General features: G+C 44.0%; 1 protein-coding gene across 2 annotated transcripts in view; it reads left to right on the top strand.

Moving 5' to 3' along the window:
- The window catches only part of LOC141101794 (BOS complex subunit NOMO3-like), a 365568-nt gene that overhangs the window by 227736 nt on the left and 111321 nt on the right, over positions 1-26511 (top strand). For both annotated transcript variants that reach the window (XM_073591128.1, XM_073591127.1), the window contains 3 exons: positions 4150-4276; positions 8349-8462; positions 12249-12376. In XM_073591128.1, coding sequence (XP_073447229.1) covers positions 4150-4276; positions 8349-8462; positions 12249-12376 — 369 coding nt within the window. The remainder of the gene's footprint in view (positions 1-4149; positions 4277-8348; positions 8463-12248; positions 12377-26511) is intronic.

The raw sequence follows: 26511 nt of genomic DNA, 5'->3' as shown, positions 1-26511 counted from the left end.
TCTTTTACTTTTGGGATCATAGTGGCAACCTTTAAGTCTGTTTTCTGTTTTTTTTTTTCTTTTTTTGTTTAATCAGTATATTGCTAGCTTTAAGGTACATTTGCAACTGTAGGCAACCTGCAGTGCTTTCTTCTTTCTATCCAGTCAGCTTTTTTAAGCCATTTTCCCGCACATGCCATTACGTTCTTGACAGGATGCTAAGGCTGCACCTGTTCTCCTCGGCTCCCTCCACTGATCTCTCCACTACCTCTTTTGGCAGTCTGATTCTGTCGTTCGTGGTCACATCCAGTCCTATCGAATTGGCAGAACCCTCTGTGTTCTACTACACTTTTCCTGGCTTGTCCTTGATGTACAGTGTTTTCCAGCTCTCATAGCCAAGATTGGGACACTTCAGATTTCTATTCAGCCCCTGCCCCCCCCCTTTACTAATGTAGAAGACTTCTGGTGTTACCCTTGTCTTCAGTAGCCTAAATATCTCCAAGTATAGGCTACCTATGGCCAGTCAAATATTACCAGCGGTCTGTATCGTATAGCATACAGGTAATTTTTTTTTTTTTTTTTTTTTTACATTTGATCAGTTAGTTCCTACTTTCCAGGCCTAAGCAAATGATAATATACATCCCAAGAGACTTCAGGAAGTGAAGAGGGACTTTCTCAGCTGAGCACACTCTCCTTCCTGCATGTCTGAGCTAAGGGCAGATGGAATCCAGGAAGTAAATGCTATATGAATCATTTGCCCTGTTTTCAAAGTGATTTCTCAGCAAAATTGGAGCATTTTCCTTTGAATATTAAAATTAATTAAAGGGTAATTCCACTTTCATGTGGGGGAAAAATAGCAATTCCAGTCTTTGTAGATGACACCAAGCTATGCAGTGGAAAAACATCCTCACACAATGCCTCCAACTTGCAAGCTGACCCTATTTAATTAGGCAACTAGGCGGCAAATGAGATTTAATGTTGATTAATGTAAATGTATGCACGTGGGGGCTAAAAACCTGCATGCATCATACATACTAGGGGGTTGTACAACTGGGGGAATCAATGGGCATGCAATGACCAGCTGTACTTTCGAAAGCAAGCTAAATCCTTTCTTGTATTAAGAGATGTATGGACTGCCAAGAGAAATTTCATTTTGCCCCTGTACATTTCATTAGTAAGACCTCATCTGGAATATGTTCAATTTTGGGCACCATATCACAAAAAGGATATTGGGGAACTGGGGAGAGTGCAGAAAAGGGCAACCAACCTGATAAAAGGCATGGAGGAGCTCAGCTATGAGGAAAAATTAGAGGAACTGAATTTATTCACTCTTGAGAAGAGGAGATTATGGGGTGATATGTATTTATACAGGTTGATCATAAGTGGACCGTATAATAGCTTGGTGTTGAGTTGTTTACTTTAAAGTGATATTAAAGGCAATCAAAAAAAAAAGTACTATACTTACCTGCTCTGTTCAATGGTTTTGCACAGAGCAGCCCTGATCCTCTTTTTCTAGGGTGCCCCTCCGGCGTTCCAGTCAAGCGAGTCTGTAGCATGCTTACTACTTAGCAGTTAGCAGTTTGCAGCATTACAGGCCTGCTCAAAGGACTGTCCAGAGCAGCACTGTGCATTACAGGCCTCCCAACAAGTGTCCTGACTCACGGCCATACAGAGCATAGCACTGTGTGTACGTACATTACAGACCTCCCCTCAGACCACCGTCCAGAGCACTGTGTGCATTACCAGCCTCCTCAGACCATCCAGAGCAATGTGTTCAATGCATTACAGGCCCCCTCCCTAGACTGTTCATGTCCAGAGCACTGTGTGCATTACAGGCTTTCTCAGACCACTGTCCAGAGCACTGTGCAGCATTACAGGCCTCCGCAGACAAACCAGAATGGCTAAATCTGTATTTGTGAGTAATCTAAACAAAAAGTACGCCGCATTTTCATCCACTGATAAAAAATGATGAAAATCAATTCAATTTTTGTCAACAAATGAAACAAAAATGGGAGGGACGTTTACCCACGTGAACTTCTGGTTTCCCTGGAGCTCCGCCTGTGTAGAGCTGTGAGTGCTTCTACTCCCAGCAAGCAAGGGAGTCTGTAGCATGCTTACTACTTGGCAGTTAGCACTGTGCAGTATTACAGGCCATCCAGAGCGGCTACATCTGTTCAAACCTTAATACCATAAATAATATTACATTTTTTTTCTCCAGGAGTATATAATGAGTTGGGAAATTCTAGAGAAATGCTTAAATAATGCATTACAATTTACATTACCTGACCGCGAGATTGTGTTTCCAGCGCGATCCCATCGCGCTGGTTCTCGGCGACAGGGTACTGTGCATGTCGCGCTGGCTCGCTGATCGGGAAAGGAAAACTTTTTTTTCCTTTCGCGATGAGCGACAGGCAGTGCTGACAGCTGTCTGGTATGAATCATGAGGGGGAACGCTGCGACAAATTTTAAATGAAAAAACCGGCATGGGGTCCCCCCAAATCCATACCAGACCCTTATCCGAGCACGCAGCCTGACCGATTAGGAATGGGGGTGGGGACGAGCAAGCGCCTCTTCTCCCTTTCTCCGGTGTCGTCTCCGCGCTCTCTGGTTCTTCTCCGGTGCCTTCTTCCTTCTGCCAGGCTCCTCCGCTATCTTCTGCTCTTTTGCTGCTCTTTTGCTAGCGGAGGAGCCTGGTCTTCTGTGCTGTCTTGTCCCCTCTTCTCTTCCAGAGATGTTGACACGACGCTCTCTCCTGCTGGAATGCTGTGTGGGAGCTGCGCAGCCATTTATATAGGGGATGACCCCGCCCCTTGTGCCGTCACAGTCCCAGCATGCGCAGGGACTCTGGCGTCATAAGTGGGCATGACCCCAGAGTCCCTGCGCATGCTGGGACTGTGACGTCACAAGGGGGGCGGGGTCATCGCCTATATAAATAGCTGCGCAGCTCGCACACAGCATTCCAGCAGGAGAGAGCATCGTATCAACATCTCTGGAAGAGAAGAGGGGACAAGACAGCGCAGAACACCGGGCTCCTCCGCTAACAAAAGAGCAGAAGATAGCGGAGGAGCCCAGCAGAAGGAAGAAGGCACTGGAGAAGAACCAGAAAACGCGGAGACTACACCGGAGAGAGGGAGAAGAGGCCTTAGAGACCCCCGAAGTTGGCAGAAGACCCCGAAGTCGGAAGAAGACCCCCGGAGCTGCCTAATTACTTTTAAAACCTGTGTAGTGTGTTTTTTTTTTGACACATTTTCCCTAGGTGAATGGATAGGGGTACGATGTACCCCATACTCATTCACATAGGGTGGGGGGCTGGGATCTGGGGGCCCCCTTATTAAAGTGGGCTCCCGGATTCCGATAAGCCCCCCCCGCCCGCAGACCCCGACAACCAACGGCCAGGGTCCTCATCAACACGGGAACAAGGTGCTTTGGGGTGGGGGGGCCTGCAGGGTGCCCCCCCTCCCCCAAAAGCTCCCACAGCCCATGTTGAGGGCACGTGCCTGGTACGGCTCAGGAGGGGGGGGGCGCTCGCTCATCCCCACCACCTCCATTCCTGACCGTCCGGCTGCGTGCTCGGATAATGGTCTGGTATGGATTTGGGGGGACCCCCACGCCAATTTTTTGGCGTAGGGGGTTCCCCTTGCAATCCATACCAGACCTAAGGGCCTGGTATGCCCCTGGGGGGGAACCCATGCCGTGTTTTTCATTTAAAACGGCGCGGCGTTCCCCCTTATGATTCATACCAGACAGCTGTCAGCATTGCCTGTCGCTCATCGCGAAAGGAAAAAAAAGTTTATCTTTCCCGATCAGCGTGCCAGCTCGGCGCTGGCCTCCGCGACGGGGCTCACAGGTGTCAAATCTCGCCGATAAATGCGCCGAGATTGACACAATATCGCGGTCACCTACTGTAACTAATTTAGATTTTAGTTGACTATAAATGTACTGCAGATTTTGGTTGACTGACATAAGACTAAAACGGCATTTTAGTCAGGGACTGACTAAAACTAAATCGAAATTTGATGCCAAAATAACACTGGATATAGAAGAGGAAAATATAATTGAATCAACAAAGCAGTTAAGCATGAAATAGCCAGTTCAGATTCTGTTCATTGTACAATAGTACTATGTCATTGTGTATTAGTATATCTATTGAAGTGTATGCTCTGTCCACAGTGTAGGACCATTACACAGTGACTTGGAGTATACCATTTCTGCTCAAAAGGAAGGTTTCGTTTTGACTGCTGTTGATGGAACAATTGGGGACTTCAATGCATTTGCACTTGCAGGAGTCACTTTTGAGGTAAGTCATTGTGAATTGGCTAACTTTCATGGAATTTGTATAGGATCTTTTTTTTTTTAGAAAATGTACTCCTTTGTTACATTGTATTGCATTTAACCCTTTTGCTGCCAGAGCAATTTTTCCTTCTTCCACATGCCTGTTAAAATGTGCATTTCTGGCTTGATTCCCAAAACGATATTGCTTAATCAAACAGTACAGGACACAGACTCCTTTAAATTCTGACCATGGTTTATATGTTGCCAGTATCAGGTGAGGACATTGGAAAACAGGTGTTGGGACAGCCCCCCCCCCCCCCCTTTATTTGCCCCAGCAATCCTTTGTTTTTGCCAGAATCTTAAAGTTGAAATGACTCCTGTCTTCCTGTCTATGGAAAACAGCTAAACAGCTTTTCTTGCTTATGATTCCAATTATATTGGAAGAATAAAGACTTTGGTTCATCACATGGAGAAATCCCTTCTCCTCCTGACTGCATCAGCCCCACTGTGACAATAGGATTGCAACTTCCACATCAACCCTGCCACATGGAAGATGCGGGACTAGCCTGTAATGTCACCTCCGGAACTGAATTCTGATTGGCGCTCACCTGCAATACAACTTTTGTGTATTTTTTGCAAGGTTTACCATTGCACACATAGAAGGCATAATTTGCTTGGTGCAAGGCTGGAAAGTTTCATTCCAGGAAGTTCTTGGTGGGACAAATCCTGGCCGTTCTGCAAATTGGCTTGGTCAGATCTTAACACTTAAAATTACTTGAAAGACTGCTAGCTTCCCATCCCTTGAATTTCTGGGATATTTGTACTTTCTGTGAAATGCATTTCTTGGAGCGATACAGGATCTTAGAAAAAATGTCAGTCTGTAGAAGTGATTGGGATACCCTATAGCCACACACCCAAACAGGCCATGTTAACCACTTCAGCCCCAGAAGGATTTACCCTCTTCCTAACCAGAGCACTTTTTGCGATACGGCACCGTGTTGCTTTAACTGATAATTGCGTGGTCATGCAAAGTTGCACCCATCATCCTTTTTTTTTCCTCCCACAAATAGTGCTTTCTTTTGGTGGTATTTGATCACCTCTGCGGTTTTTATTTTTTGTGCTATAAACAAAAAAAGAGCAACAATTTTGGAAAAAAAAGCATTATTTTTTACTTTTTTGCTATAATAAATATCCCCAAAAAATATATAAAAAACAAATTTCTTTCTCAGTTTAGGCCGATATGTATTCTACATATTTTTGGTAAAAAAAAAAATCTCAATAAAGCGTATATATTGATTGGTTTGCGCAAAAGTTATAGCGTCTACAAAATAGGGGGTTAGATTTATGGCATTTTTATTATATATATTTTTTTTTTTTTTTTTTTTTTTTATTAGTAATGGCGGCGATCTGCGATTTTTTTTTTTTTTTTATTGTGACTGCGACATTATGGCGCACACATCGGACACTTTTGACACTATTTTGGGACCATTGTCATTTATACAGGGATCAGTGCTATAAAAATGCACTGATTACTGTGTAAATGACACTGGCAGGGAAGAGGTTAAACACTAGGGGGCGATCAAGGGGTTAAGTGTGTCCTAGGGAGTGATTCTAACTGGGGGGGGGGGGGATTGTCTCACTAGAACATGACAGTGATCACTGCTCCCGATGACAGGGAGCAGTAGATCTCTGTCATGTTGCTGGGCAGAACAGGGAAATGCCCTGTTTATATAGACATCTCCCCGTTCTGCTGCTCCGTGACACGATTGCTGGCCCCTGGCTGACATTGAGTCCGCGGGACCCAGGGGCATGGTCACTGAGTACACGGCACGCGCGCCCACAATGCCGCGATTTAAAGGGAACGTACCCATACACCCATTTACCCAGCCATGCCATTGTGCCCACGTACATCGTCGTCCGCTGGTCGGCATTTGGTTAAATGATTTTTGGCCCAGAGAAGGCGGTAGCGTTTCTGGATCATGTTCAGATATGACTTCTTCAATGGTGATTGGATGGAGGAATCCAGAAAAACCATAAGCTATATAAAAAAAAAAGCTTACCACATGAAGCCCAGATGGTACGAATATAGTGTTGTATTTTATTTACTAGTTAAAAACAAACACAAATGCTGCAGTATAAAAACAAATTGGCCAAACTCACAGTAAAGGCCGCCGCTCCTAGCATGAGGATGTGGTGACGATGACGTCATCACATAAGCCCCTCCTGACGTGTTTTGTGCGCATGCACATTCTCAAGGGATCCTACACACAGAAGGTTTTTTATCTTAATGCATAGATTCATCAATGCATTAAGATAAAAAACCTTCTGCCTTTACAACTCTTTTAACTTGCATTTTGGATGGCACAGTAAACTGTGTTCACAGACAGTGATTTTTGGAAGTATTCCTGAGCCCATGCAGTGATGTGGATTACAGAAACATTGCCTGTTGTTAATGCACTACCATCCGAGGGTTCGAATGTAAAGCGTGCTTAAATTCATGGCACTATAGACATACCTGTAATAAATATTTTTGTTTAACATTTTTAGATGCAGATTTTCACAGATTGGTGAACATCTGCCCATCTTAACTTTTGAGACTCTCTAATGCTCTTTTTATACCCAAACGTGTTACCTGTTGCCAATTGACCTAATTAGTTGCAAAATGTTCTTCCAGCTCTTCCTTGTTAGTACCAGCTTTTGGTTGCCTTGTCCAAATGTGTTGCTGCCATCAATTTCAAAAGTATCTTATTTTTTTCTTAAAATGGTACGTTTTCTCAGTTTAACCCCTTCCCGCCGAGTGTACGTAGACGTGCGGCCTCGGCTTTCGGGGGTTATACCGAGGATGATGCCCTCAGCTGCAGGAATCATCCCGGTACCGGTTTTTAGAGCAGACGATCAGCTTTCCAGGGATAACAACTGATGCGGCTAAAAGCGGCTGTTATGCCGGAGGAGCCACTCTGAACGGGCTTCTCGTCCCACTGGGAGACCCGATCGACGATCCGCCACTTCCGGCGGCTAGGGACAGACTGACGAACGCCTTCGTTCCAGTCTCCTGATTGTAAACACGGAAGCGACATCACAACGTCACTTGCTGTTTACTCGGCTGCCAATGGCGCCGGTTTTTAAAAAAAAAAATACAGTGTTCAGAATCGCCGAAAACGGCGATCTGAATACTTTGAAGTGCAAATGAGGGATGGATTGGGGGTCTTTTAGACCCCTGATCCCTCCATAAAGAATACCTGTCACCACCTATTACTGTCACAAGGGATGTTTACATTCCTTGTGACAGCAATAAAAGTGATCATTTTTTTTTTTAATAATATAAAAATAAATAAAATAAATAAGAAAAAAAAAAATTTTTTAAAGCGCCCCTGTCCCCGCGAGCTCGCGCAGCAAAGAAAACGCATAGGGAAGTCGCGCCCGTATATGTAAACGGTGTTCAAATCACACATGTGAGGTATCGCCGCGATCGTCAAAGCAAGAGCAAAAATTCTAGCACTAGACCTCCTCTGTAACTCTAACCTGGTAACTGTAAAACAATTTAAAGCGTCCCCTATGGAGATTTTTAGGTACCATAGTTTGTCGCCATTTCACGAGTGCGTGCAATTATAAAGCGTGACATGTTTGGTATCTATTTACTCAGCGTAACATCTTTCACATTGTACAAAAAAATTGGGCTAACTTTACAGTTTAGTTTTTTTTTAAAATTCATGAAAATGTCCCGTTTCCCAAAAAGTTGCGTTTAAAACACAGCTACACAAATACCGTGTGACATAAAATATTGCAACAATCGCCATTTTATTCTCTAGATTCTCTGCTAAAAAAATATATATAATGTTTGGGGGCACTAGCAAAAAATATGGATTTTAAATTTCTAAACGCCAAATGTCAGAAATAGGCTTAGTCATGAAAGGGTAAAACATTTGACATGTTTTCTATTGTGAATTAAATATGGATTTATGATATTTACAAATCTTTGCATTCTGTTTTTATGTAGATTTTTCGGGAATTGGGATTATAATGTATAAAGAATAGTATTCAGAAATGAGGCCCCATGTGCTTATTGAAAAACATATAATTTCTTTGTTTCTGAGCAGATCCTGTCGGAAGATGAGCAGCCTTTGGCTGGCGTCCTTCTATCTCTCAGCGGTGGCATGTTCCGGTCAAACCTGCTAACCCAAGAAAACGGGATGCTGACATTTGTAAATCTGGTAAATTTTGTCTCCGTCACTGCTGCACTTGGAATTAAAGTATATCTTCGCTGTTAAAAAGCCCAATATCCAAACACAGTGTGGTACATAGATTTGGTTGTCTGGTTGCATTATTTTCCAGCCAGATACAGTGTTAAAATGTCTACCTCACATACGTACAAAAGATGTTTACCCAGTGGCTTTTGTTATACACCAAGAGACCCTAAATGGTGTGGCAAGCACTGCCAGGAATAAAAACAATAGAAATGAATGTAATTATGTCTGGAATTTACCTCCTATAGCCATTTGGAAACCCTTAAGGGCCGAATATCGGGCGGCATTGGCTGGTTCAATAGAAACTGGCTGAAATTCGGCCGTGTGTACAGCGGCTGGTCCAACAGAATCTGGTTGTTTGGCCGCCTTCCGTCGAAGGGGCATAACCAAAAAAGGTCTGCCGATTGTTACCCAATCAAAAAAAAGTCTGCTCTAGTGCATTGCGTTAACTCACCTGGACTTGCATGAGTGTAATAGACATTCTTGCAAGTCAACGTTATATAGGCACTCTAAGGCCTCATACACACAGACGTTTTAAAAAACGAGCTGTTAAGCTAGTACTGACGCCAGGAAAACAAACGGTGTTAAAAATGCGATTTTTATTCGTGTTTTGCATTGGCGTCAATGCGCATTTAGCCGCGCTAGCTTTCAGCCATGTTTCTCTGCCTCTATTCAGTATCATTGGTTCCCTATGGAACCCATTGATTTGAATAGAAGTCACACCAAGATTATCCGACTTACGGTGCGTCTTGTGTGCTGAGAATCTTGAAGGGGAACCCCGCCAAAATGTAAAAAAATGTTTTTGCATGTAGTTCCCCCCAAAGACGATACCCTTCGGTCTGGTATGGTTCTTAAGGGGAACCCCCACGCCCAAAAAATTGGGCGAGGGGGGGTCCCCCCCAATAACCATACCAGCCCCTTATCCGAGCACGCAGCCCGGCAGGTCAGGAAAGGGGGGGGCGAGCGAGCCCCCCCCTCCTCCTTGACCATACCAGGCCTCATGCCCTCAACATGGCAGAGCCCCCCCCCCCCCCCAAAGCACCTTGTCCCCTTGTTGATGAGGACAAGGGCCTCTTCCTGGCAACTCTTGCCCGGTGGTTGTCGGGGTCTGTGGGCGGGGGCTTATCAGAATCTGGGGGCCCCCAGATCCCAGACTCCCCACCCTAGGAGAATGCGTATGGGGTACTCACCCTACCCATTCATCTACACACACTACACAGGTTTTTAAAGTATTTTATTAAAGCAGCTCCGGCTCCTCTCCCTTTTCTGGCGATGTTTTCTCCCTCTGCTGGTCCTTCTCCCCTCTCCGGTTCTTCTCCTGTTTGCGTGGTCTTCTTGCTCTTTTGCCGGGTCTTCTCTCTCTGTTCTTCTTCCAATGTTGACTTGATGCGATCTTCTGGCGATGTCTCTCCCTCCCTAGCATTACACCAGGAGATCACGCAGAGGGAGAGACGTCGCCAGAAGAGCTGGATCTACCTTAATAAAATACTTTAAAAACCTGTGTAGTGTGTTTTTTATTTTTTACACTTTTTTACACTTTTTTTTTTTTTTTTAGGTGAATGGGTAGGGGTACAATGTACCCCATACTCATTCACCTAGGGTGAGGGGCCGGGATCTGGGGGCCTTCTTGTTAAATGGGGCTTCCAGATTCCGATAAGCCCCCGCCGCAGACCCCGACAACCAGCGGGCAGGGGTTGTCGGGAAGAGGCCCTTGTCCTCATCAACATGGGGACAAGGTGCTTTGGGTGCCTTAAACCACGTTTAACACCTTTTACCAGCGTCTGGTGTTTTTATAGCTCTAGCGCTGGAGCCTCAGAACGCATTGGTCCTGGGTTTTTTTGGGGTTTTTTTTGGAGTTCAACAACGCCAATGCCTGTTACAGTTCAAAAACGCCATGGTGTGTACGAGGCCATTGAATAACATGGAGTGACGTTTTTAAGCTGCAAAAAAAGCTAAAAAAATGCCTACGTGTATGAGGCCTTAAGGTTAAAAATAAGACAATGACTAATAAAGTAAAAAGGTTGCCTACTTAGATGACTTGTGAAAGGCACAAAGCTTGTCCTATATCTGAAGTGACTTATTGATTTAGCCTGTGGTATGGCTTTTCTCTTTCTGTATATTCCTAAAGGTCTTCAAGCACAGAGCTAAAAAGGGAAAGATGACAATGACATTTTAGAAGTTGGATCTGCTGACCAGCATTTATGCCATAGAGTCTTTGAAAGCAAGACTAGGGGGTGTGGCTATACTGTATATATGCCTCACATGTTCTGTTGACCTAAAGATTGTCTACATTCCTAAAGTGGAACTATACTCGCCTCACAGATAAAAGCTGGCCCTGCCTTCCATCTCCTGCATCGTTTATGTTCCTCATTTTTGTCTGTTTGGGGGCTGCTTTTGCCTTAGCTCCTGCACATGTGATTAGGAGTTGCATCATACCCGAGCATCAACTGTATTCCAGGTGTAGAAATAAGGCGGGTTGTACACTGCACTTCATGTGCACTACAGGCAGTGTCATAAAAAATCATATGCACGGTCTCTTCTGCTAAAGAGAAAGCTATCTTCTAGCATTCATTTTATCACATAAAGTTCCATTTACATTGTTGGCCTTCTGTAGGCATTTAAAGTGGTTATAAACCCTCATTTAACTTACCTCCACTGTGCAGTTCTTTTTGCACAGAGTGGCCCCGTTCCACCTCTTCTGGGGTCCTCCCACAGCTGGTGGCTCCTCCCCGCATCGAGTGCCCACATTGGGGTAGGGTCTCCTAAGGTGGACATCCGTGTGGGCGCGCTCCCGAGTCCTGCTTCTGTGTCTATTCACACAGAATGCAGGACTCGGGCCCCGGCACCCGCGTCATTGGATTTGATTGACAGCAGCGGGAGCCAATGGCTGCACAGCTATCAGTCTATCCAATCAGGACACGAGACACCAGCTAGAGCTGGTGTGCTCATTCCCGGTCAGAGAAAGATAATGCGTAGAATGTATTAAGGTGAAAGACCAAGAGGGTTTACAACCCCTTTAATATTTTCCCATATGTTCATCTCCCAGTAAACAAGAAGAGAAAATCGCACATGCTGTACATCTTGACCATCTGTCAAAACCTGAAGTATGTAAGGAAGACTTGTTAACATAGGATTACTGACAGGTCTATATGCTCATCATGCTTGCACTAAGAACTGCACAGCCCCACATATGCATTGAACAACCCACATGCTAGAAGCTTATATTTGATCATTTTGTGAGTTTGATTAGAGTACAGTTTTTAGTAGCAGTAATAAGGAGAGCCGGCAAAACTGTAATCCTTGAAGTGACGTTTATTGGTACATCAGAGTGACAATAAAACAATAAACTGACGCGTTTCGGCAATAGCCTTAGTCGTAGCTAAGGCTATTGCCGAAACGCGTCAGCTTTATTGTTTTATTGTCACTCTGATGTACCAATAAACGTCACTTCAAGGATTACAGTATTGCCGGCTCTCCTTATTACTGTTGCATTGGAGTGTGTTGGGACACATCGAGCCTCGGCACCTGTGAGTGGACCTGGTGTATGGATTAAGTTGTCCCTGCAGAGAGCGCTGTTACCTTTCTTCTTTTCCATACAGTTTTTAGTAGCCTACATTGTTTCAGAGGCACCGATTTTAGCTTTTTTTTTTTTTTTTTTTTTTTTTTTTTTTTTTTTTGCCTACTGGTCCTGCTGGCAACTTTCTGTATATGCTACGTATAATAGGCTGATATGCGCTGTTAAATTTCTTTTAGAGTCCTGGACAATATTATTTTAAGCCAATGATGAAAGAGTTTCGCTTCGAGCCTTCTTCCCAGATGATAGAAGCACAAGAGGGACAACATTTAAAAATAACAATCACAGGCTACAGGACAGCTTACAGGTAAGCTTTCAGATTGACACTTTTACTAAAGTAGGCCAAAGATGAGTATTTTTATTTTTTTTTTTTCATTCAACGGGCTGAACGAAACAAAAACAGATTTCTCCATCCACACAAATGTTGTGGATGAAGGAATTCCTCTCACTGTAACAGTTTTCTGACAGTTGAACCTGGTGCTGTCAGAATACTCTGATCAGTTGCTTCAGCCACCGATTGACCAAACTTTTCCAATCTGTTCATTCGACAGAAGTTAACTGTACATGGCTGGCCACACTCACTTCGAAATTCGGCTGGTTCATGCTGAACTGGAAACATTTCAATCCCTCTATGGCCACCTTTACAGTTTCTTAAAAAATGATTTGCCCCTTAGAAGTTAAGCTTTTTAGCTCTTTGGACAAGTACTTCCATAGTCTGGAGAGGTTAAATCAAGTTCATAGCTGCAGTAGCAGCCTGAGCTTGTTTCAGTTTTGTGTGTCAGGCTCAAAGCTTTACTGTAAAAGTCATCTGGGTGGCTTCAGATGCATCCAATCTTTTTACGTGACTTGCGGGTGCTATCCCATATTCTATGGCTCCAGGGCTCTCCCACCTGTACCTGGAGAGCACCCCTGTCACTCCAGGCACGCACATAGGAATACAGATGTACACGCACATGTGTTTGTAAACAGCTGTGCAAATTTATTGGATATTGCCACTGGGGTGAGAGAAATAATTCTAGGTCCCTCATTTATGGTGAACTCTAAACCAGTGTTTCTCAGCTCAAGTCCTCAAGGCGCCCCAACAGGTCATGTTTTCAGGCTTCCCATTATTTAGCACAGGAGATTTGATCAGTTTCACTGCCTTAGTAATTACCACAGCTGTTTCATCTGAGGGAAATCCTGAAAACATGACCTGTTGGGGCGCCTTGAGGACTGGAGTCGAGAAACGCTGTTCTAAACCGATGAGCTGTAAAGCACAACCCATTGATATTTTTGGGTTCTGTAATTTCTCCCCATTTCATCCCCATGTTTCGAGGCTTGACCTATTTAGTATCTATTTACTTTACACTCATCTCCTCTTTTATTTTGTTAACAAATTGGGGATTAAATTTGTGTTTGCACTAACATTAATTTTACTGTCTTTTTATTCCTGGAAATATTGGTTTGATAAATGGGTGTGCAAATGTTGTGCAACATAAAAAAAATTGCACCTTACACCTTATAATTCTACAGGACCTCTGCGTTTAGAAAATTTTATACAGTTTTGGGGGGTTGCAGTAATTTTATAACGAAAAATGTTGATTTTTTCATGTATGAAAAAATTGCCGCAGAGTGAAGGATTTTTACATTAAATCCATTGTGGTTCAGTGTCCTATGTTGATAAAATAAAAATATTTTCAATTGGGTGAAATATTTTTGTAGGAACTGTAAGTAGCTGAAAGCCGTGTAAGATTTCATGCCCAAGTGCTAGTAATTATAAGCTAAATAATAATAATTATAAGCTAAATCTGTCAGTTGTGTTTCAATTCTACTAGTTGTGCTGCAAGGCCAATTTCTTTTTAGCTATAGGCTAGTTTATTTAGCAGTCCATTGTTATTACTTATGACACCAAAGTGAGGCATGTATTCTTTTATAGAAAAAAAAAAAAATTGTCAAAGAAAAGCTAGAAAGCAGAATGAGGAGCGAGGTAATTGGGGTTAATTAGGTGTGACATTGAGTTAATAAAAGGCTAATAGCAAAGACATTCATTTAAAAACTAAACAAACTTTTTTTTCCCCCTACTTTGTGTTTCGTCAGCAACTGCTGAGCAGAGCTGAAATGGCTGTAATCTTAAAGACCTATAATCACAGCATAAATTTTAATTTTAAAACCTCAGTGTCGTAGTAGCAATACAAACAATAGTTATTTTTAACAATATAGACACGGGAATATATTCACAGAAACCCCTAGGGGTTACTGGTGCCAAGTCTCCAAATGTGTAATGAAACCACCAATTCTTTTTACTGTTCAATCAAATTGTATTATACAAATAAAATTTACAAAGTTCTTAAAGAATATGTAAACCCAACATTTCATACTCCTGATTATATGGCTGCTGTACCATGTACTTGTATCAAAAAAAAATCCTGCTCTCTTTGTATTGCTTCCTTTGTGTGAAGTACCTGGTGTTCCTGCTAGTCCCTCTACATTTCTTTCAACAACTGACCACACTAAGCAGGAGATCACATTGTGGTCCGTTTTCTGGCTGTGCTGCATATTCAACTTGCTCTCCTCCTATGATTAGGCTTGTGCTGACACACCCTCCCTGCACAGCCATTCGCTGGGAAGACCAGTGTGCAGCTATTTCTCCTCCCCCAGCTCTCTGAACCCCTATTGAAGCTGAGAACAGAGGGGATGGGACCACTTTATAAAAAATTATTTTCTTTTTGTTTGTAATGTTTTTTATATATGTATACAGTAGGGGAAAAAAGTATTGGATCCCCTGCTGATTTTTTACATTTGCCCACTGAAACAGTGAGAGACAGAATAACAAAAATATCCAGAAAAATGCATTTCAAGAACATTTTATAAATCGATTTGCATTTTAAAGAGTGAAATAAGTATTTGATCCCCTATCAGTCTGCAAGATTTATGGCTCCCAGGTGTCTTCTATACAGGTAACAAGGGGGTAAAGGGAGTGCTCCTAATCTCAGCTTGTTACCTGTGTAAAAGATACCTGTCTACAGAAGCAATAAATCAGATTCCAATCTCTCCATTATGACCAAGACCAAAGAGCTGTGCTTGTCAGGGACAAGATTGTAGGTCTACACAAAGCTACAAGACCGTCGCCAAGCAGCTTGGTGAGAGGGTGACAACAGTTGGTGTGATTATTCGCAAATAGAAGAAACAAAAAATAATCTCCCTCTGTCTGGGGCTCCATGCAAGATCTCACCTCGTGGAGTTTTAATGATCAAGGGAACAGTGAGGAATCGCCCAGAACTGCACTGGAGAATCTTGTCAATGATCTCAAGGCAGCTGGGACTATAGTCACCAAGAAAACAATTGGTAACATACTATGCCGTGAAGAACTGGAATCCTGCAGCACCCGCAAGGTCCCCCTGCTCAAGAAAGCACATGTACAGGCCCGTCTGAAGTTTGATAATAAACATCTGAATGATTCAGAGGAGAACTGGGTGAAAGTGTTGTGGTCAGATGAGACCAGCTCTGTGGCATCAACTCAACTCGCCGTGTTTGGAGGAGGAGGAATGCTGCCTCTGACCCCAAGAACACCATCCCCACCGTCAAACATGTAGGTGGAAACATTATGCTTTGGGGGTGTTTTTCTGCTAAGGGGACAGGACAACTTCACTGCATCAAAGGGAGGATGGACGGGGTCATGTACCGTCAAATCTCGAGTGAGAACCTCCTTCCCTCAGCAAGGGCATTGAAAATGGGTCGTGGATGGGTAAGCCAGTATGACAATGACCCAAAACACATGGCCAAGGCAACAAAGGAGTGGCTCAAGAAGAAGCATATTAAGGTCCTGGAGTGGCCCTAGCCAGTCTCCAGACCTTAATCCCATAGAAAAGATGTGGTTCGAATTGCCGAACGTCAGCCTCGAAACCTTAATGACTTGGAGAGGATCTGCAAAGAGGAGTGGGATACAATTCCTCCTGAGATGTGTGCAAACCTGGTGGCCAGCTACAAGAAACATCTGAAAAGAAAAAAAGGGGATGTGTCTGGAACTATCACAGCCTATACACACCTGAAGATAACCCATAAACGTTAAATAATGTGAACAGTAGCCATCTCCCTGGAGGTCATAATCAGATATTTCCTTCCAGGATGGCGATCCTCTGAATAAAATGGCATATACAAAAAGAGCGAAATGAAAAGGGTTTCAAAAGAAGTATTCTTCAGAAAGGATTCATAAGTAAGCGGGACCAACAATTTTTATTTATAATCCATACAAAAATTAGAAACAACATTTATATGTGGTGTAGTTTAGTAACCCTCCTCCAAAAACATTTAGTTTCTCTTTAAGACCCTTTGTTGTCTTAATACTTCTTTTGGAACCCTTTTCATTTCGCTCTTTTTGTACAAGAAACGTCTGACCTCTGTGATTGCCAACAAGGGTTTTGCCACCAAGTACTAAGTCATGTTTTGTGAAGGGGTCAAATATTTATTTCACTCCATTAAAATGCAAATGCATTTTTATAACTTTTTTTTAAATGTGTTGTTTTTTTTTTTTTTGTTTTTTTTTTGTGTGTGTTTTTTCTGTCTCTCACTGTTAAAATAAACCTACCATTAAAATTCTAGACTGATCATTTCTTTGTCAGTGGGCAAACGTACAAAATCAGCAGGGGATTGAATACTCTTTTTCCCTCACTAATATTTTGCCTTTCATTTCTACTTTAAACTGAATGGGTTGTTTTACAAGGTGAATGTTTACATATACTTTAAAAGATCATACATTGCCTTCGTGTCTAACCCCCCCCCCCCCACCCCAAAAAAGGGGGGTGAGAAATGTCAAGACAGACTAAAGGGATATTGGCTCTCAACACCTCTAAAACTTATCAAATCGATTTCAATCGCACTACTTAAAGTAATTTGTAAACCTATTTTTTTTAAATATCAAACATGTTATACTTACCTGCTCTGTGAAATAGGTTTACACAGAGCAACCTCAGTCCTCTTCTTCTATGGTCACCCGCTGGTGCTCCTGGCTCCTCCCCCCGCTGTTTATGCTCGGGACACACAGCGCGGCTCTGCCCCCCCCCCCCCCGCTCTCTCTTCACAGGCTGTGATTGACAGCGGTAGAAGCCAATAGCCAGGATTGCCAGAGCGGCACCCAAAAAGAAGAGGATTGGGGCTGCTCTGTGCAAAACCATTGCACAGAGCAGGTAAGTATAACCTTCGCCTCACCTCTTCCAAGGGCCCCCGATAACAAGCCTCTTACTATGGGTGCACTCGAGCAGGGTGGCTTCCAAGCCATGGGATCCTGTGAATGGACATTGTCCATTTACACTCCAAGCATGGCTCGGCCCCCACCCCACTCTCTCCATATTTGCTCACTGACTGTGATTGACAGCAGCAATAGCCAATGGCTCCCACTGCTATTTGAACCAATGAGGAGAGATAGACCTAAGAAAGCCGCTGCTGTCATGCACATTGCTGGATTGAGATGGGGCTCAGATAACTTTAAAGGGGGGCTGGGCTGGGGGGGGGGGGGGGGCTGGGCTGGGGGGGGGGGGTGTGCTGCACCCAAAGGTTTTTTTTTTTACCTTAATGCATATAATGCATTAAGGTAAAAAAAAAAAAAAACCCTTCTGCCTTTTTAAAATCACTAACGTTTTCTCTGAGTCTGTCCAAGTTGTATCATGTGTTGAGCTGTGATGAATGGAGAATTTGGTTTTCTCTTCAAACTGGTTGGATTTTTTTTTTTCTGGCAGTTTAAAGAGGAGTTCCACCTGGGGAAAAAAAATTAAAAGTCAGCAGCTACAACTACTGTAGCTGCTAACTTTTAATATATGGACACTTACCTGTCCAGGGAGCCCACGATGTCGGCACCCCAACCAATTTTCGGATTGGCTGTCGGGTGCTGTTTCCGCTGCCATCTCTACTAAGGAAAACCGTCAGTGAAGCCTTTTGGCTTCACAGCCGGTTCTCTACTGTGCATGCATGAAGCACGCTGCACGTTCTAATTGGCAAGGAGGAGGGGGCCAAACTTCCCAGAATTGGGGATGGGGACCTTTCAGAAACAGGTCCCCGTTCCTACCTGAAAGGGTGGAACTCCACTTTAATATCTTGGACTCCTTTATTTATTTATTTTTTTTTTTGTTTTGCTCTACAGTTAGTTCTGTGTAACTGTGGCTCAAGTTCTGGAGAAGAGACGCTTGAGAGAGCATATGTTTTAAATTTACAAATACCATATTGGTGACCCCACAATAGGGATACAACTTTTTTGCGGAAGGGAGTTTAACAAGAGGAACACAGGCGGTGGTCTCAGCGGGGAGCATAGATAGTTTCAAAACTATTAGATAAGCACCGTATTACAGTATTAGATAATACTGACATATAATCACACACATAGGTTGGACTTGATGGACTTGTTTCTTTTTTTTTTTTTTCTACCTCACCTACTATGTAACTATGGAAGTTAAACCTGACAGTTTGCAATTTCAGCCACATCCATTATAGAATATTGACTCATTAACTCTAATTTAGAAATACAATCAACAATGTTCAAATACTTGTGACTTAGTGAACTTACTGTATGCCTGCTGCTTATTGTCTTTGCTCAGTGGCTTTTGTCATGTCAATGCAGATGATACATGGTAATATAAGGCTACCTGGTGGCAAAATGTGTTTCTTAACCAGTTCCCGCCCAGCCAATAGCAGATTTACGGCAGGGCGGTAGTTTTGTTTTCCCTGACAAGACGTCATGACTATAACGTCCTGTCAGGGTGCGCCTATCACACTGCCAGTACTATATGACTGCCGTGACCAGTCACAGTCAGTCACATAACAGTTGTAATCAATAGATGGCTTCCTTTCATACCATCCATTGGATACAACTGTGTTGCTAGCCGTGTTTAATCAGTGTGATCACATGTTACAGACAGGGCCAATCACAGCATATCTGTACTATATTAGCTCTGGCCAATCACAGCTAAACAAAACAATCAGTTTCATTCAGTAAAATGCTTGATTATAGCAATGTAATGCACTGCTATAATCAAAAATAATGTGTAAAATAAAAATTCCCGATCACTTCCCCAGAGTAGTACAGCCGTGCCAAAAGTTTTGTGAATGTCACAAATATTAATTTCTTAATCGTACATCATGGGACACAGAGCCATAGTAATTACTATGTGGGTTATAGGCCACCTTCAGGTGATGGACACTGGCACACACTAAGACAGGAAGTTCACTCCCTATATAACACCTCCCGCCACTGGGAGTACCTCAGTTTTTGTAGCAAAGCAATACACGTGTATACCAGAAAGAGGGAAGGGACCTCTGTGTCCCGTGATGTACTTCAAAGAAAAGGATTTTACAGGTAAGCTGTTATAAAAACCTTATTTCCTTAACCACTTGCCGACCGCCTCATGCAGATATACTGCGGCAGAATGGCACGGGCAGGCAGGATCACTTACCTGTGCCCAAGGCAGCCAGTGTTTGTCCCCCGGCGATCAGAGGTGATGGGGAGGCCATCCATTCGTGGCCCCCCCCCTCGCGATCGCTCCCAGCCAATGGGATCATTCCTCTGCTGCTGTATGCTAAACAGCAGCAGAGGAAATAATGTCATCTCTACTCGGCTCGGTATTTTCCGTTCCAGCGCCGAGGAGAGAAGACTTCAATGTGAGTGCACCAACACTACACATACAGTAGAACATGCCAGGCACACATTACACCCCGATCACCCCCCAATCACCCCCCCCCCCCCCCGTCACACTGACACCAAGCAGTTTTTTTTTTTTTTTTTCGGATTACTGCATTGGTGTCAGTTTGTGACAGTTAGTGTGGTAGGGCAGTTAGTGTTAGCCCCCTTTAGGTCTAGGATACCCCCCTAACCCCCCCTAATAACGTTTTAACCCCTTGATCATCCCCCGTCGCCAGTGTCACTAAGCAATCATTTTTCTGATCGCTGTATTAGTGTCACTGGTGATGCTAGTTAGGGAGGTAAATATTTAGGTTCGCCATCATTCATAGCGTCGGGGACCCCCATATACTACCTAATAAAGGTTTTAACCCCTTGATTGCCTCCTAGTTAACCCTTTCACCAGTGATCACCGTATAACTGTTACGGGTGACGCTAGTTAGTTTGTGTATTTTTTATAGTGTCAGGGCACCCGCCGTTTATTACCGAATAAAGATTTAGTCCCCTGATCGCCCGGCGGTGATATGCGTCACCCCAGGCAGTGGCAGGCTAGCACCAGTACCGCTAACACCCACGCACGCAGCATACGCCTCCCTTAGTGGTATGGCCTCCGAAACTGTGATAGGCAGTGAAGAGTGAAATCAAATATTTACACCCTTAGAAATCCTGAAGGCGGTGATTGGTTTTCGGGGCCCCGTACGTGGCTAGGCTCCCAAAAAGTCCCACACATGTGGTATCCCATACTCAGGAGAAGCAGCTAAATGTATTTTGGGGTGCAATTCCACATATGCCCATGGCCTGTGTGAGCAATATATCATTTAGTGACAACTTTGTGCAAAAAGAAAAAAAATAATTTGTCACTTTCCTGCAACTTGTGTCAAAATATATAATATTCTATGGACTCAACATGCCTCTCAGCAAATAGCTTGGGGTGTCTACTTTCCAAAATGGGGTCATTTGGGGGGGTTTTATGCCATCTGGGCATTTTATGGCCTTCAAAACTGTGATAGGTAGTGAGGAGTGAAATCAAAAATTTACGCCCTTAGAAATCCTGAAGGCGGTGATTGGTTTTCGGGGCCCCGTACACGGCTAGGCTCCCAAAAAGTCCCACACATGTGGTATCCCCGTACTCTGGAGAAGCAGCTGAATGTATTTTGGGGTGCAATTCCACATATGCCCATGGCCTGTGTGAGCAGTATATCATTTAGTGACAACTTTTTGTAATATTTTTTTTTTTTGTCATTATTTAATCACTTGGGACAAAAAAAAAATATTCAATGGGCTCAACATGCCTCTCAGCCATTTCCTTGGGGTATCTACTTTCCAAAATGGGGTCATTTGGGGGGGGGGGGTTGTACTGCCCTGCCATTTTAGCACCTCAAGAAATGACATAGGCAGTCATAAACTAAAAGCTGTGTAAATTCCAGAAAATGTACCCTAGTTTGTAGACGCTATAACTTTTGCCCAAACCAATAAATATACGCTTATTGACATTTTTTTTTACCAAAGACATGTGGCCGAATACATTTTGGCCTAAATGTATGACTAAAATTGAGTTTATTGGATTTTTTTTATAACAAAAAGTACAAAATGTCATTTTTTTTCAAAATTTTCCGTTTATAGCGCAAAAAATAAAAACCGCAGAGGTGATCAAATAACATCAAAAGAAAGCTCTATTTGTGGGAAGAAAAGGACGCAAATTTCGTTTAGGTACAGCATTGCATGACCGCGCAATTAGCAGTTAAAGCGACGCAGTGCCAATTTGTTAAAAGTGCTCTGGTCAGGAAGGGGGTAAATCCTTCCGGGGCTGAAGTGGTTAATCGTACATCATGGGACACAGAGCTATAGTAATTACTATGTGGGATGTCCCACAGCAACGCCAACTGAGGGGAGGGAGACGCAACAGAATTAGGACAACATGAGACCGGAGGAGTTATACTGCTGCCTAGGTGTTGTCACGAGTAAAGATGTGCTGTGCTTAGCTCCACTGGAGCAATCCTTGCTGGGGCCAACCATGCTGACGGATTCATTCAAAGTGTCTTTTTAGGCCGAATTGAATGGTACTCGTGGCGGTTTAGCCCGTAACGCTTCACTTTTTAGAGAGCTGGACCCCAGGATCCATATGTTTTTTTCAGCCATAAGTTTTTTTTGGCGGGGTGCTATTATGGGTCCAGGAGTGGGATCGCCCAATTAAAAGGGGGCTCCAGTTCCTAAAGGTTTTTTAAACTGAGGCCACCATGAGAGGTGAAGATTGGGTCTGTTGGTTTTACGACAGAATTCCCTGCGGGGGGGAAAGGTAAGTGGGGCTTCAAAAAAATTTTAAAGTTTCTTATGAATGGTCTCCTTTACAAAGTAAATGTTGTCATGCCTAAAAGTCACCACTGGGGGCTGTATAGAGCACGTACCTTGTCATGCTTTCTCAGATCATGCTGTGTCAGCAGACGCTGACAGACCTCTCTTCGGCTAGCAGTCACAGGACTCCGGTAAGATGTTGGGGGGGGGTTCTCTCTAAAAGAAACACCCCCACCTGGACAAAAGCTTTCCCCCCCCTTTCTGAGTAGAGGGATAAACAGAATGATCGGTGGATGCTGCTCCATTCTCCACCGCCTCTGTACGGCGGTTTGTCACTGCCCTCCTCCTCGCCGCTCTCCCCCCACACACACGCTGATCCCGTCGGATCGGAGGCCCGCGCTCGCGTGGGAAAACACTTTTTTTTAAAAGAGGAGGGGGGAGAGCATGGGGGAACACGGGGTGGGCGTGGTTTAGCGCGGCGTTGGCGTGCAGCAATGTCCAGCGCGAGGGTAATTTTAAAAGGCTCAATTTTTTTGCTGACTGCAGCTGTCAGAGACACAAAAGCTAAAAAGAGGCATGTAAGCGGTGACACAGGTATTCCTTTGGCACATTTACTAGAAGCATCAGGCTGAGCTTTAAATAGCAGCGGCAGCTCAAGCAATGGATGCGATTTTCTTCTGGTAGTCCCTCTGCATTTGTGCATCGGGCTATGGTCAGAAGAGGGGCGGGTAGAAACACCCCAAAAAGGGGCTTAAAATGGACTCCTACAAGCTCTAAACACTCTACATTGGCATTTTCCGCTGAAGAGTTCTAGGGTGACCGGTCAGAGTAAGCAATCAGTGCTATCAAATATTGCAGTTGTTTTGAACACTGCAGCCCCTGTCTATTTTACTGAAGAGGGTTTTCCTCAAGCCATGATGGGATTGGCTAGCGGCTTTAATTGCATCCCATAATGGGATAAAATGCGATTTCCCTCAGGGGACCGTGAGAAGGCTGATGCCTCCTCTTGTGAGGGGTCAAATGCGGGGGGGATCAGCTTCACAATCTGAAAGATTGATGGTGCAGTTCTTACTGAATTTGTCTGCTCCACATTTTTTGCTACTCTTTATTGAGTCGGTTGATATGCCCACTTTCTTGTTTGGGTTCACTAAAGCCTCCTCAATCTGCGTATGCCTTTTCTGTCCATTCATTGCTGGAAAGGCTTATATACTTTGAGTGGGATCACCCAGAAAAACATATTTTTCCTCCTTTAAAGTTTTAACACTTTTTCCTATGGAGGAAAAATTCACTAAGAAGAAGCAGCAATTGTCGCTGCTATATACTCTGTGAATGAAAGTTTGACCTGTCCGATAGACAATGCTCAAGTGCTTAGGGATCCAACGAATGAAAAGTTGGAAATTCCTATAGACGCCATGAGAGATTCTAGTCTTCAAGCCTCACGCCTTACGCTTGGCTGGTGCATAGGCATAGACTCTTATGGTTGAAAAGTTGGTCAGCCGAAGTGTCAAAGCTCCTGGCTAGTTTTCCTTTTCACGGTGAATGGCTGTTAGGGATGATTTGGATAAATACATCCAAAATGTTTTTTGTGGAAAAAGTATCCTTTTGCTAATTTGGAAGAGGAGTAAACATATTTCATTTAAACAAGCTCCTTCTCCAGTGCCAGGAGCATCTGCTTCCAGGCAGTCGCGACGGCCTCGGCATCAAGTTCAAGAAGGAAACTGAAGCCTCCTTATAAGGGGGTGCCCCCGTTCGCTCGAGTGGGGGGGGGGGGGGACTCCCACAGTTCTCAAGGGTCTGGCAGGAAGAGTGTTGGAGCCTGCAGCCACATTACCCTGAAAGCACCCGATCTTGTCTGATCTCGGAGGCCAAGCAGGGTCGAACCTGGTCAGTACCTGGATGGGAAACCTAGGAATGCCAGGTCCCGTAGGCTGCAGATGGGTGACTTCCTCAATAACTCGAGGGTACAAACTTGAGTTCCAAAAGTCCCCATCTCCTCGTTTTCTCAGACTCTAGAGGAAAAGAAGTCTCTCTTTCAAACATTGGACCATCTTTTTTCTCAAAAGATTGATCTCAGTGGTTCCCATGCTAGAGCAGGGATTGGGGTTTTATTTAAACCTTTTCACGGTACCAAAACCAAATGAGTATGTCAGACCCATTCTAGATCTCAAAGATCTAAACTGGTTTCTGAATATCCACTCTTTCCGCATGGAGTCAATCCGATCAGTGGTCTCCGTCCTACAAGGTGGAGAACTTCTGGCGTCAATAGACATCATGGATACATACCTCCATGTACCTATATATCCCGGTCACCAGAAATATCTACGTTTCGAGGTAGAAAATCTTCTTTTTCAGTTTGTAGCTCTGCCTTTCGGTCTGACTACTGCACCTCGAGTATTTACAAAGGTCTGGCCCCTCCTGTAGCCGGATTAAAGCCCCAAGGTATAACGATTATAGCTTACCTAGATGATCTGCTCTTGATAGACCAGTCGGTAGCCTGCTTAGACCAAAGTATGGTCTACAGTCAACTACTTGGAATACCAAGGTCGGATTCTCAACCTAGAGAAATCCTCCTTAAAAAAACTTTCAAGGAGTTTGGAAAACTTGGGTCTGATTATTAATACAGCCCATAAAAGGGTATTCTTGCCCCAGGCGAAGATCAGTGCCATAAAGGATTCGGATTCAGATGGTCAAAGCAATGAAGAATCCTTCTATTCGACTTTGCATGAGGTTGTTGGGAAAGATGGTGGCTTCATTTTAGGCCGTTCCTTATGCTCAGTCTCACTTGAGGCTGCTGCGAAACAGTATTTTGTCGGCTTGGAACAAGTAGGTCCAAGCTCTAGATTTCCCAATGTGTCTGTCTCCAGGGTGCACCGGAGCCTCAGTTGGTGGTTGATAACCAAGAATCTGCAGAAGGGAAAATCTTTCCTACCAGCTACCTGGAAGATGGTAACAGCAGATGCCAGCCTTTTGAGTTGGGGTACAGTCCGGGAAGAAGCGACTGTCCAAAGGAAATAGTCCAGATCAAAAATGACCTTGCCCTTCAACATTCTAGAGATCCAGGCAGCGCGCTTTGCCCTGAGGGCCTGGATGTTCAGATTATGGAATTGTCCTGTCAGGATCCAATCCGACAGTACCACAGCAGTGGCCTATATCAATCACCAAGGGGGCACGACAAGTCGTGCGGCCTAGAGAGAGGTGAATTTTATATCTTAACTTGGGCAGAAAACAATGTACCTTGCCTATCAGCAGTTTTCATTCCGGTAATACAAAATTGGCAGGCGGACTACTTGAGTCGCCAGCAGTTGTTCCCGGGAGAATGTTCCCTTCACCCCGATATTCCTGGCAATATGCCAAAGATGGGTGATCCCAGACGTAGATCTGTTTGCGTCCAGGTTCAACAAGAAAATCAACAACTTTGTGTCAAAGAACAAGGGATCCGCTAGCATGCGGAAAAGATGCCTTGGTGTTCCCATGGAATCAGTTCTTCTCTGATTTATGCATTTCCTCCTATTCTGCTGCTTCCACGACAAGCAGGAAGGGTGATCGGTGATTCTTGTGGCCCGATGTGGTCCAGAAGATCTTGGCATGCAGAGATCACAAGGATGGCGGTAGGGGACCTATGGACCCTACCACCACGTCCAGACCTTCTCTCGCAAGGTCCAGTATTCCATCCTACTTTACAAACGCTAAATTTAACAGTTTGGCTATTGAGACCCATATTCTGAAGAAGCGTGGGCTATCAGGTTCAGTGGTATCTACCTTGATTTATGCAAGGAAGCTGGCCTCCAGAATCATATATTATAGATTCTGGAAGGCATCTGTCTCCTGGTGTGAATCCAGGGGTTGGCACCCCAGGAAGTATGTCATAGGTGGAATCCTTGACTTTCTGTAGATGGGGTTAGAAATTTAGCTGGCCTTGTGTACTATCAAAGGCCAGGTTTCAGCCTTATCGGTATTATTTCAAAAACCACTTGCTTCGCATTCTTTGGGTCATAGCTTTTTCAGGGGGTAAAGCGTCTTAATCCTCCGGTTAAGTCACCCCTGAACCCTTGGGACTTGGATTTAGTTCTGTCGGCATTGCTGAAAAAGCCTTTTTTGGCCAATACAGCATATTCCCTTGGTCCTTTTGGCAAGGAAACTAATTTTCTGGTAGCCATATCTTCTGCGAGAAGGGTATCAGAGTTGGCTGCTCTTTCTTGTAAAGAGCCATATTTGATTATTCACAAGGATAAGGTAGTATTGCGCCCTCATCCTAAATTTCTACCGAAGGTAGTGTCCAGTTTTTATCCGAATTAGGATATTGTTCTACCTTCATTTTTTCCAGAACCTGTCCTACGGAAGGAAAATTGTGACATTCTCTTGATGTGGTGAGAGCACTCAAGGTCTACTTGAAGGTGACTGCTCAGATTCAAAAATCGGATGTTTTGTTGTGTTGCCTGAAGGTCCTAGAAGTGGGCAGACAGCATCAAAATCTACTATTTCTAAATGGATTCAGCAAGTAATTGTTC

This window comes from Aquarana catesbeiana, linkage group LG06, assembly GCF_042186555.1.
Source record: "Aquarana catesbeiana isolate 2022-GZ linkage group LG06, ASM4218655v1, whole genome shotgun sequence".
In the NCBI taxonomy this organism is placed as follows: domain Eukaryota; kingdom Metazoa; phylum Chordata; class Amphibia; order Anura; family Ranidae; genus Aquarana; species Aquarana catesbeiana.
Note: the sequence above shows the minus strand (reverse complement) of the source record. Positions and strands in the feature narration are given on the sequence as shown.